The 12,798-nt window shown below is 38.9% G+C and overlaps 1 protein-coding gene across 7 annotated transcripts in view; it reads left to right on the forward strand.

Moving 5' to 3' along the window:
* Positions 1 to 1,205: 1,205 nt before the first annotated feature.
* PHC3 (polyhomeotic homolog 3) overlaps positions 1,206 to 12,798 on the forward strand; it is a 79,654-nt gene continuing 68,061 nt past the window's right edge. For 4 of the 7 annotated variants that reach the window (XM_065943068.1, XM_065943070.1, XM_065943073.1 and 1 more), the window contains exons 1-5: positions 1,216 to 1,230; positions 3,387 to 3,444; positions 3,702 to 3,867; positions 7,492 to 7,647; positions 8,715 to 8,792. In XM_065943068.1, coding sequence (XP_065799140.1) covers position 1,230; positions 3,387 to 3,444; positions 3,702 to 3,867; positions 7,492 to 7,647; positions 8,715 to 8,792 — 459 coding nt within the window. In that variant the 5' untranslated portion in view covers positions 1,216 to 1,229. Of the gene's footprint in view, positions 1,231 to 3,367; positions 3,445 to 3,701; positions 3,868 to 7,491; positions 7,648 to 8,714; positions 8,793 to 12,798 lie in introns of all 7 variants that reach the window. The other 3 variants (XM_065943069.1, XM_065943072.1, XM_065943071.1) reach the window with 2 other exon arrangements.

A 12,798-nucleotide genomic window follows, 5' to 3' on the forward strand; every position in this document is an offset into this window, starting at 1 on the left:
AGATGTGGCAAAGGGACAATTTAGCCGACATCGGAAGTGGTCTCTTCCCTCCCTAGGGACATCCTGATTATAGGATTTGTAAGATTAAGCATATTTTCACTCTGTGTCGAATTTATATCAGTAATTCATTTCTCAGGTGTTTTTTTTTTTTTTTTTTTTTCCATTGCAGTGCAGCATGTAAAACCCTAGTTCCACCACCATGGATGAAACCTTGGCCCCTTGCAGTGGAAGGACCAAGTCTTAACCTTTGGACCACCAGCAAGGTTCCTCATTTCTCAGTTTTGAAATGTGACTCCACCATCTTAAAAAGTGCAAAAAGAAGGCATTATTTGTGTTCAAAGCGCTTCATTTGGTGAAGGGCAGTGAAGATTTATTATTCCTTGAATTTAAATTTCCAAAGCACTTAATGGATCTACGTCAGAACACTTAGATTGTGTGACTCTCTCTGTAAAGTCCAGATTAAGACTTGTTGGAAGACAGGGACTTGGTTCAGTCATCTTCATACGCTTCATCTCATCCTGCTTCAGATTAGTTGCCACGTGTGTAGAATACAGTAAATTACATTAGCAAACTGGTGGCTATTCCCACTTGTTCTCTCTGCGGTATGCAAACTTTTAATCTCCACTAAACGGTCAGTAAATTCATGTCAAAGAAATGGATGATATTCATAGGGTAATATGAGAATACCTTAACTGTCCACCGCACGGGCATCCAGAACTCTATCTTTGAGCCCAAGAGAGGGCCTGCTGGTTCTATCCCCAAAGTGCCATGCGCCCCAGGTAACAAGCCCTGTAGCTACCATAGCATTGCCTTTCACTCTGAGACCTCAGCATTCAATCCTCGCGTCATTCTCTTCCATCTCTCTCTTTGCAGTTTGCACAAGCTTTGGTATATTTTAGACATTCATAAAATTTGTCATTTAACAGTCTAATCAGAATTTTTCATATCTCGGTTGGCGACCCCTCCCCAGTAGGAAGAAGACCCTAGAGAAAGCGAGGGGGTGCACGTGAGACACTGATACCTAAATTGGCAAAACCCGGTCACTTTCCCGAGCCAGCAAGCCTTCTAGTGGGAGGAGGAATTGGAAGAGGAAGGCCCCACGTGACCTCGGGGGCCCGAGGCTGAGCCGACCCCGCCCCTCCTCCCTTTTCTGCCGCCGCCGCCGCCGCCGCCGGGGGGCGCATGCGCAGCCCATGTTAGTGATGGAGGAGAGAAGATGGCGGAAGCGGAGTGAGTGACTTGCTGGTGACTGATGTCGTAACTGGGGGGCGAGAGGGGGCAGCGACAAGTCCCCCCAAGGGGAAAGCTCAGGGCTCTTTCGCGGGCAGTGCGGGGAAAGGGGGACGCGAGAGCTTCCTTATCGTGGAGGAGCCTGCTTGGCCCTTGTGGGGGGACGGAGCCGAACTGTAAGGGTCCAGTTACCTCCAGGCGGGAGCGCCCCTTCCGCCGTCTGGTCCCGGATCTGCGGGGCCCTGTGCGCAGGGTGCCTTCTCGGCCCCCGACCGCCGGGGTCTTCCGGAAGATGAGCCCGGGTGGGCCCCTCAGAGGCTGTCGTCCCTGCAAGTGGGCCCCGCGGGCGGCGTTGGGACGGCCGCCCGCAGCGGGGGCCCGCGGAGGCTGGGTAAGGCTGGGCGGGCACTAGCAGGCCTCCTTCACGCTCGCCTCCTTCCCGCCCCGGCGCCACCCCACTGCGCCTCAGTGGGAGAGCCCGAGACGTGGGGCTGCGCACTCCCTCCCCCGGCAGGCTCGGAGGAGGGGTCTCAGCGGCGGGGGCGATGGCGCGTTTGGCGAGGCCGAGAACACCCTGGAAGGAAGGATCTTTCTTTCCCTCGGGTCCCTGGCAGCAGTGTCGTTGCCGCCCTAGAGGGCCACATTCTTGTGTGGCGGTGTGATGGTATGCTTAGTTAGCGACTCAAACTTAAGTGTTTCCTGGGTAGGCCGCTTGTGCAGCGGAACTGCCGTTTGTGTTTTGCAGGCAATATACAAGGCTAGTCGGTGGAGTTAGCAAAATTGTTCTTTTGTGCCCGGTCTCCAGATGCAGTTTAATGATTTGGCCAGTTCTACCCACCGATGTTTAGACTTGTGTCTAGATTTTGGATTCTCTGTGACCATATTTAGTTACTGAACCGCTTACTGCAGGGTTTGAGGAGATGGTGGAGCAGAACAGCACTGTACAAGGACCAGAATTAAAGCTGGCTTTTTGCATATCATTGATGCGTGGTTCAGAAGTATTATGACAGGTAGCAGTTTGATTAAAAGTTTATCTACCACCATATCTGTATGATGTTGAATTGTTAACATATGCTGCTGTGATTTGATGACTGGAAAGGAGTTTGCAAAACTAACAAACCGCTCCCCAACCCCCCCGCCAATAAAAACCCCAGAGAAGTCTAAAGGTGTGTGAGTCATTTATTAATCAAAAAGATTAGTAAGAGTTGGCTCCCCACTGTTTCCTGAATCACGTTTCCTCTTATAAATCGGAATTTTAAAAACATTTGATTCCTCACAGGGCAATCATACTCTTATGATTATACATATAATTACTGTTTACATATGTGATATAAAAAACAAAATTTGTAGGTAAAAGGACACTGTTTGGGAATAGTGCACGCATACACAGTTAGTGCCAAATTCCTCTGTCTTTTCCTGAAGTAGAAAGTGTTCCTTCTTGTCAGTACTGCTCCTGTGAGGTAGGTCGTGTTATGTTTCTCAGAAGAAAAGATAAGAAAGGCAGAGAAAACCAGTATATTCTTAAGCTTGCTTTTTGTGGTGCATTTCTATCCCTACAATAAATGTTATAGTTCTAGTTTCTAATGACATTAAGGCACTCAGAATTGACTTAATATGTTGTTTGAATTTATTAAAATAAAAATACTGTATTTGTACCATAACAGTGAAATGAGTTTGTAATGTTTGAGGGAAGATAATCAGAATGGTATAAAACTGCCCTTCATGCCTAAGGAAAGTGACATAGTTCTGCTGTTTTCAAAATTTGGAGTTGTATTTTGTGAAAAAGATTTTTGTTAGCAAGTGGTGAAATTGTTTTCAGCTGCTTCTCTTATTTACCCAGAGTAATCTACTTATGAGTATTACTCAGAGCTATTAGATGTGGTAAGGACAGAATTGTAGTGTAATTAGAGGGAAAGCAGTGTGAGTTAATAAATTATTTTTTAACTTTCCTAGAGAACGTATTTTTAAATAAAGTACATATGGTAACCAAAAATTGAGTTAGTTGACTAAGCTAAACAAAGCTAGCACAAGTCCACAGGCATTCTTTTTTAATGTCTACATAAGAATGATTTTAATTTGTAATTAGTATGGTCAAAAGAATATAAAGAAGTATTTTAATACTCTGATATTGCTTAAGTTTTAATTTTCCTAGGTAGTGTTCTGTCATCACCTGTTTTGGTTTCAAGACATTCATCTTCCTTCAACAATAAAAAGGTAAACTTTAGGCCAGGCTTTATCTGAGTTCTGTATCCTGAGTCCTCTGGATTCAAATTTAGTAGATATGAATTGTTAATTATGCTTTATCTTTGTATTTTTCCCTTTCACGTGTTTATGGTGACTGTATGCTACCTGTATTTTATGAGGTTCTTCTTAGAAAATTTAGACTGTTCTGATTATTTCTTGGAATAATTAAATATTCTTTAAACAGTGTAACGCTTTTGCCAATACAAATCCTTTGTGCTGTCTGCCAGATTTAAGGACCACGGTACAGCTATGGATAGTGAACCAAACCCTGGAACGTCCTCGGTGTCAACGACAACCAGTAGCACCACCACCACCACCATCACTACTTCCTCCTCTCGAATGCAACAACCACAGATTTCTGTTTATAGTGGCTCAGACCGACATGCTGTACAGGTATTTCAGTTACCATGATGGGTAGGCTAAGACTTAGCAGCTGTTACTTTTTGCTTAAGCCAGGTAAATGTATTGTTTGATATCCTCAAATGAGTTACATGATAACCCTCTAAATGAGTACAGTTAGAATTGTTAACGTTTGGAACTACCAACAGAGTTATTTAATAATCATTCAATGTAGGCCTATTGGGAGGGCCTACATTTGTCAGCATGTAGCTTCGAAAACAATGTCAGGAAAATTATAATTGGAAGGTCCCTGGGTGCTGCTGCAAGTGGGGAAACTCAACCAAGAGCCCCAACATGAAGAATGGCTTTAGGTTTTTCTGGATTATTGTGTATTTGAACCCAAAATTTGGACTTAGGATCTGTTCAGCTCTGTAGATAAGAGGTTTGTTTTAAACCCAAGAACCCTAAGCAAGAGGATCCATTAGGAGCTATCGGGGCAGAGAAAGGGAATATTTGATTAGGAAAAGTCTTAGGCTGTTCACTTAGTTGAGAAAGTAAAGTTTAGCTGGTTAACCTTTGTAGGGAAGGAGCAAATTAGCAAAGGTGGTGGTGGTCAGGCGCTCTCGCCTCACGTTTTGTAAATACAGTTAGGTAACAGCTGAGATCACTTACAGCACTGCGCGTGTGTGTCACCACGTACCCCCTTGACCACGGGCCACTTTTGTTCTGTAAACCTAAATAAGCTCCACCTGAAAAGCCCTTGTTGGCAGCATTATGGCCATGTCCTCTGGGTCAACCACAAGAGAATACAGCGTGTCTACCGTACGACTGCTGTGCCAGTCAGGAGAGAAGAAACGTGTCTGCAGTTCTTTTGGCTCCTTGCATCTTCTTCCAGCTTCCCCGCTCACTCCTTGCCTACCCTGGCTTCAGCAAACAGTGAGATACAGCAAGGCAGCCTTTATAGTAATGGAGGTTGAGGCAGTATGGTATTGCATAAAAAGAGCATGGGCATTGCAGGCTGATGCAGTTTTTGTTGGAATTCCATTTTCTTTACTGTTAGTAGCTCTGTAGCCTTGAGTGAGAGGCATAATCTCCTTGAGCCTCAGGAAACTATAAAATGAGAATGAGACCACCTGCTTAATTAGTTATGAGGATTAGACAAAGGATCTAGAATTTTGTGGGGCACATTATATACTTAGTAAATGATAATAGCTAATACATACTGAATAATTATGTGCCAAGTATTTGATAAATGCTTTACATGGATTATCTCCATTCAACAGATGGAAAAATTGATGTTTTAAATTGGCTAAGTAACTTTTCTAAATTCACATACCTAGTTGGTACTCTTGACTTTAGAGTTGTGCCCTTAAATACTGAGTTTTTTTCCCGTTACACCTTTTTTTCTTTCTCAAATCTGCATAATTGCACTCCACCCTGAAAAAAACAGACCTGGTTTAGTCATCTCTCTGATCCATTTTTCTAGAGTGCAGATCCCAGTATACTGACTGTCTAGCTATTATATGGCTTAGTATTCTGAAATTACTGTGGATTGGAATCAGGATTGTTGGAATTGTCCATCAGTTCAGTAGAAATTCAGACTGGAACATAGAGTGTTTTTAATATTTTTCACCTTTCTCTGAGGCAAGGGAAACAGGGAAGAGTATTTAGATCCTTGAACATAAAGATAATATGATATTTTAAATACCATTTTGTTGTCCACCTATTTTCTAAGCTGGATGTGTTAATAAAAAAAGTTACTTGAGATTTGAAGTTGAAGATAATATCTCACAAATAGTACTAACTGTAGTTCTTACAAGATCATAGAATTGCTTCCCTTAAAATGTAGTCAAATCAATATTTATTGAACTACCTAAGTAGTTTAATACCTTCCAGCTTTTCTTTTTTTCCCCACCCCTGTGAATCCTTTTCACCTTCCTTGCTCCAGAGGAACAAAATAAGAGCAATGTGCTGTATCTTTAACTTGTATTTAAAGAGCCTCTCATCCGTGAGTATGGCACTGAATGGTAATGAAAAACTGTGCTGACAATAGAAAAAATAAGTATATTCAAATAGGTTATTCATTTTTAATTTCACTTTGATTTTAGAGTTTTGTTATGGAATTAGAGCAACATATACAGATTACCTGACCAAAAAGATATATTGTTGTGATTCCAAAGCACTTAATGCTGGTCTGTACTCCCCTGCAACTAGGGGTCAAAAACCTGTATTTTGTGACAGGAATCTGCAGCAGGTGTAGCAGTCTGTTGTTGGCGAATTGCGACATGAATGCAGGAAGGTAAAAAGTGCAAGGAAACATGCTTTCTTGGAATTTGAATAAAGACATTCATAGCTTTGTGATAAAGGTGTCCTGACTCAGAAGCTCAAACTGTAGGATTATGTCTCTCTCTCCATTAGCTCTTTGAAAACTCTGGTTTGATCCTGGGATTTAGGGTGCTGTTTGAGAGTACCCATGGGCATGACATGACTCTGGGATGTGATTGCAGAGGACTGAGGACTGGTGTAGTCCAGTGTACTATTTGCACAGATAAAGGATTTTCCTCTTTTATTAGAACTCTTGACTGTTTCACTTTTATCAATTTATAAAGTTTGGGTTCAGAGTTTTCATTTTACTAATAAATAGTCATGGTAATGAACACTTATAAGAATTTTTGTTAGTAAGAATAATTTTATTTTGTGTTGAAACAATTGCACCTGACATTTAAAAAACATGAGTGGTTACTTAGTAATTTTCTAAAAAAAAAATGGCTTTATAATTTTATGTGGTTATTACTCTAATGAAGCTAAGTTTTTTCAGACATTTAGAAAAAATACAAAAGAGAATCAGGTAAAAATCACTTCTAATCTAGCTACCTATCAGTAGTCTTTTAATGTTTTCCTGAATATTCTTTAAAATATTTTAATATAAATGGTATCTTACTCTGTACACTATTAAGTGAACTTTTTCCACCTAAAGGTATATTTGGAAACTGTTTTGTTGATAGTTGTTATCTGCTCTGTTCAATATAGTAGCTGTGAGCTGCATGTGGCTATTTTATATTTAAATTAAAATTTAGTAAAATTAAAAACTTAGTTCCTTGGTTGCACTAGTCTGCTTGTAAGTGCTTAGTAGATACTTAGGGTTAGTGGCTACTGTATTGGACAGCACTGATCTGTTATACATTACTGTTTGTAATACATGCAGGGTATACATACTCTTTTTATACCCAAGTTGGGAATTCTAACAAGTTGTATCCAAAATGGGTGTTCCAGTTTATATTGTTACTAACAGTGTATGAGCGTATCTGTTTCTCCAGTAGTAGTAGTAGTCTTTTAAATATTTATCCATCGGAAGGTTGAAAAAGTGTCGTGTTTTAATTTGTAAGTTTTGACGACTAATGAGATTGAAGATCTTTCCAAATGCTAATAACTTAGCCCTTTTTCCTTTTGTGATTTGCCTCTACTGGTAACTTTAATCTGTACAGATCAGTGAATCCTAGTGATGTATAACTAGGAGAGAACTGCTACTAAATGTGAGGACATTGAATATTAAAGGAGTGAAATTTTAAATTTCTACTACTTTATGGTTACTTTTGCTTTTTTAATTTCTAATACAGCTTTTCTAATACTCTCTAGTTAAGATTCTGGTTTGACGTTGGTTCCATTGACTCATGGCAGGTAATTCAGCAGGCGCTGCATCGCCCTCCCAGCTCCGCGGCGCAGTATCTACAGCAGATGTACGCCGCGCAGCAGCAGCACCTGATGCTGCACACGGCGGCCCTCCAGCAGCAGCACCTCAGCAGCTCCCAGCTCCAGAGCCTTGCTGCCGTTCAGGTGAGCCTAAGACGAAGTAAGACCTTACAAGGCCAACGTTGGCATTGCCTGCAGGCAGTTACTGAAAATAAATACACTGGGTATTATTGCAGAGTTTGCAGATGTCCTGTGTTTTTTTTTCTTAAGAAAATGTAATAGGCTGCAAAATAAAAGTTAGTTTAAAAAAAATGAATGTTGAATGTGTTACTCTGTTGCTGAGTTTTGTCCCTCTGCTTTTTATCTACCTTGCAGAAATGCTGTATCAGTCTTGTGTGTATAAAATTCTAGGGATGACAATGAATAGTTAAGGTTACATAAATCTTACTTACATTTTAACCAAAAAAGGTTTTTTTAAAGTTACATAAGTAATTACACTCATTAAAAACAACCAGTATAAAATCATTAATAAGAGGTAAAGTATAGAGGTGTTCCTTTTCCACACCCACTGGTATTTTCCAATCTTCAGAGGTGGCCACTATTTAATATGCATCCCTCCAGAAATGTTCTGTATAAAAATATGTATGTGCACTTTTCTAAAATCCAGTCATGTGATTCTTATTGCTATCAGGATGATTTTATGATTAAATGTTTATGTTTTTAAACAGATCTTCATTATTATTGCATTGTTTATTTAAATAAAACTCTAATGCAAGATTTAAATCTCATCACCAGAGTAGGATCTCAAGTTGACTAAACCTGAAAAAGGTTTATTTCTGTTAAACACATCCCAGCTGTTACTTCTTCTCATTAGTGTAATTTTAAATAACATCTTGTTCATGATAGTTAGGAAACTGAAACCCAGTGGCATTTGACATAGCTCCAATTTATTTTTCATAACATTGGATTGGTAATTTCACTTCAAAGAAGAGATCTATAGAGGAAAACTGAAAATGGGTACAGCTCTTAAAATAAGATGAGCCTTTGGGTCTTCTGTTTTCACCATGCAGTTATTTTTTTTTTCTTAATTTGTTTGACATGTGGACTGTAAAATAGATGTTTTGAATTTTATTGTGATTTTTGTGGTATCCTGGTATAAGAAAGTTTTAAACTTCAGACTTCTTATAGACATAAAGATCTTATTATTTTAGGCAAGCTTGTCCAGTGGAAGACCACCTACATCCCCCACAGGGAGTGTCACACAACAGTCAAGTATGTCTCAGACATCTGTAAGTGCTCTAATTTTTTTTCCCGGTTTTAAAATTTTAGATTATTGCTTTCCACAAGTGAACTGTTAAAACCTACAAAACTGTTACTGTTCATCTGTTGAGTACTGTTTAAGTAACAAGTGGCTAGAAACAGGAATGGTAAATTTCAAGAATTCGGAACTAATGTCAAACTTGTGAAAATCTGAGTCATAAAAATATTTTTGTATTATTTCTTATGCATGTTTTCCCCTTGATTGTGTTCAGATTTTCTATGATTGGGAATGGTTGCAGTTTTCAGTGTGCATTGAAAGCCTGGAATATATAATGCAGGGAAGTTAAGTCCTGCGTTTACTGTGACAAGTACTAGAGAATGTCATGTCCTTGGTAGACATCTAAGTGTTTCTAGCTTTTTCTGTGCAGTTCACGTTTTAGAAATTTTACTTCCTAGCTTATGCTTACTTGAGTTACCTGGGTCAAATTTACAAGTATCCATTCAAGATAGTGTAATTTATTTTGAGACGAGAATAAAAGGTGATTTACTATATTGCACATATTTACCGGGAAATTGTGCAAAGTATTCCAGTTAAAAAGAAATTTACAGGTGTGGTAATATTTGTTTACCCTTTTATTTTGACGTAATTTCAAATTGCAAGAATAATAAAAATTTCTGTATTTCAGATTCACCAATTGTTAGCATTTTGGCTCACTACTTTATTGTTCATTCTTTCTGTCTACATATATAGAGTTACCTTTTTCTGAGCCATTTGTGGATAAGTTGAGACATGTTCCTTTACTCCTAAATACTTTGATATGTACTTCCTAGGAACAAAGTCATTCTTTTATGAAGCCACATGAAACAGGTCGAATTCAGGAAGTTTAACATTGATACCCTCTTGTTCCTATTCATATCTCATCAGTTCTCCCAGATTTCTCAGCCTCATCCCTATAGACCCTATGGACCAGATAATTCTTTCTTGCGGGGGTCTGTCCTGAGCTGTGTAGGGTGTTTAGCAGCATCCCTAGCTTAGATAGCAGTAGCTATGCCCTTCTTTCCCCAGTGTGACAGCCAGAAATGTCTGCAGGCACTGCCAGATGTTTTCTGAGGGGCCAAATTGCCCCTTGTTGAGAACCATGGAGTTAAACTAATAATGTCCTTCGTAGCTTTTTTTTTTTTTTCTGATCCAGGATGGTAATACTTTGATAAAATAGACTCCAATGGAATATAGTTTATAGATTGCTGAGGAATTAAAGTTGAACTTGTGCTGTATTTCTTCAGCTAAGGGTATGGTCTTTACTAAGTACATGTATGATGAGCACAGTTATTTGTGGGCTTTTGATCTTTTAATTAAAAAATTGTTTTAGCATGGAAGTATCTTATGAATAAGAATTACTTATGAATATAATTACTTACAAAAGAAATTACTTGTGACTTTGTTAGACTGAAGAAAATGAAAAATCTAAGTAATGTATTTAGCCCTAAGCAGTAATGAGATATGGTTATTGATGTCAGATAATATCTTTAATTAATATATTGGTGGTAATGGAACATACTGGTAAACTAATTAAAATAATTATAGATAAATTCTTTATGAAGTACTGGAATAGCACTAGGGTATATACATATATATATACACACACACAAACACAGAGATGTGTGTTCTGAGGGCTTCCTGGTAGCTCAGCTTGTACAGAATTCACCTGCAATGCAGGAGACTCCGGTTTGATTCCTGGGTCAGGAAGATTTCCTGGAGAAGGGATAGGCTACCCACTTCAGCACTCCAGTATTCTTGGGCTTCCCTGGTGGCTCAGTTGGTAAAGAATCCACCTGCAATGTGGGAGACCTGGGTTCAATTTCTTATTTGGGAGGATCCCCTGGAGGAGGGCATGGCAACCTACTTCATTATTCTTGCCTGGAGAAACCCCATGGATGGAGGAGCCTGGCAAGCTACAGTCCATGGGGTCACAAAAAGTCAGACACAACTGAGCGACTAAGCATAGCACAGCATGTGTTCTGAATTTTTTTCCCTTCACATGATAAAAAGTTGTCCTTTAAAACTATTTTTTTCCATTATGATTTTGTGTATGTGACTTTTAGAATCATAGTTCCAGTGATTGTGCTTATTTTTTATGAAATTGTTACTTCTACTTATCATAAATCATTGCCAGAATCTCTGGATAACTGGTGAGAGGAAAAGAAATAGAATAGATGCGTAGAAAAAACAAGAGAATAATACATTGCATTTGTTTTGTGTTCAGTCCCAGCTGAGCAGTAGCTCAAGTGAGTTGACTGGCAGTCCAAATTATACCCAGGGTAGCTTAGTAATTTTTAAGAGGAGCAGAGCATAGTAGCAAAGATCCCTAGATAGTGATAATAATGAATTGTCTATTGGCAGTCTGCTAGTTTTCAGAATTTTGGTTGTTTTGAGATAGGTGCCTGATAACAGTGAACACCAAGGGGGAAGCGTCAATCCTTTCGTAGATAAAAGGGCTACAAGGTAGGTTGTCAAGTCACCTGCCAAATCGGTTGGGATTTAGAGTGCGAGTGAAATGCCAGAGGGGAAATGGAATATTATATTTTAAAAAATGAGGTAAAAAGTCCAGTCTACCACATGGGGAAACTATATATGTGGAGAAGACCTTTGTTAGTTGATTGTATAGTGGGTGCCAGCATCCTTTTCTTTCCTGTAACTAGAACAGAAAGACTAATTCTATACTCTTAACCAGTAGTGAGAGTGGTTTGTATGTGTGTGTTTGATTGGCTCTAAAATTAGTTGGGACTAAGTCTTTAGGTTGGATGTCTTTGTACTTCTATTAAATGTAGTGTAATTAAGAACTAATGTGAAAAAAGCATCAATGATGTTAAACAATAGAGTGGCTGAAAATACATTTGCACCATGTATGTCACACAGCTTATATTTGTGAAATACCAAGGGCTGTATTATATTAGTAAGATAAATAATGTGAATTCACAAAAGACCTGAATTGGTAATTTTCAGAAGATAGACTACTTTTGGCTTTTAAGCACATGAAAATATGTTTACTTAATTGTAATAAAGAAGTGAATGGAAAAACATCAGTGTTTTATTTTCAGTTGTCAGAAAACGGGGGAAAAATTGAGACAATAACTGCTGACAAGTATGGTACACTCGTACACTATTGGTGGGAATGTAATTGGTAAAACTTTTCTAGAAGGTTATTTGGCAGCGTGTATGAAAATTTGAACCGCATGCCCTTTCATAGAGCAGTCTTTTAGTGAAATGATGTCACTGACTAAATATGAGAGAAAATTATGACAGATAATTACACAAATATGCATGGTTTGTAATGGTGGAAAATTATAAGCAATACGAATGTTCTTTAATTGAGGATTAGTTAAATGATAGCTAATTCAAACACTGCGGCTGCTTTAGAATGCTACATGTGTGTATATAGAGACAGATTTTCATTAGTTATTAAGTGAAAACAAGAACATACAGTATTAGTTCATTTAGCTTATTTATTAGGTTATTCTGTATTTTAGTTCTAAAACTTCTTTTTCTTTTGCTGAGAGTTTATTTTTCATTTGTTTCAAGTTGGGTCATACTTCTTCAAAGCATTTTTATGACTGCTGCTTTAAAATCTTCGTCAGATAATTAAAATATTTTCCATCTTGGTGTTGGCATCTATTACCTTTTTCGTTCAGCTTGAGGTCTTTCTGGTTTTTGGTACAGTGAGTGATTTTTTATTGAAACCTGGACATATTGAGTATTATGAGATTGTGGATCTTACTTCAGTTTTCTGTTTTGGTTGGCTTCCGAAGGGGAGCATGTGCCACCTCCGCACTGCCATTTGAGGGTGGAAGTGAATCCAGGTTCCCTGTTTGGTTTTCACTGATATCTGAGCGATGCTCCCTGTAATTGCTGAGTCAGTGTGCGTTCTGGCTCATCACTAGGCCTCTACTGATGCTTCTCTGGTTAGGAGGGAAAGGAGTGCCCAGTCATAGCTCCCTATGTGGTCCCACCGATGCTTCAGGGTTGGGGTGGGATGT

The sequence above is a fragment of the Muntiacus reevesi genome, chromosome 8 (genome assembly GCF_963930625.1).
Source record: "Muntiacus reevesi chromosome 8, mMunRee1.1, whole genome shotgun sequence".
In the NCBI taxonomy this organism is placed as follows: Eukaryota; Metazoa; Chordata; class Mammalia; order Artiodactyla; family Cervidae; genus Muntiacus; species Muntiacus reevesi.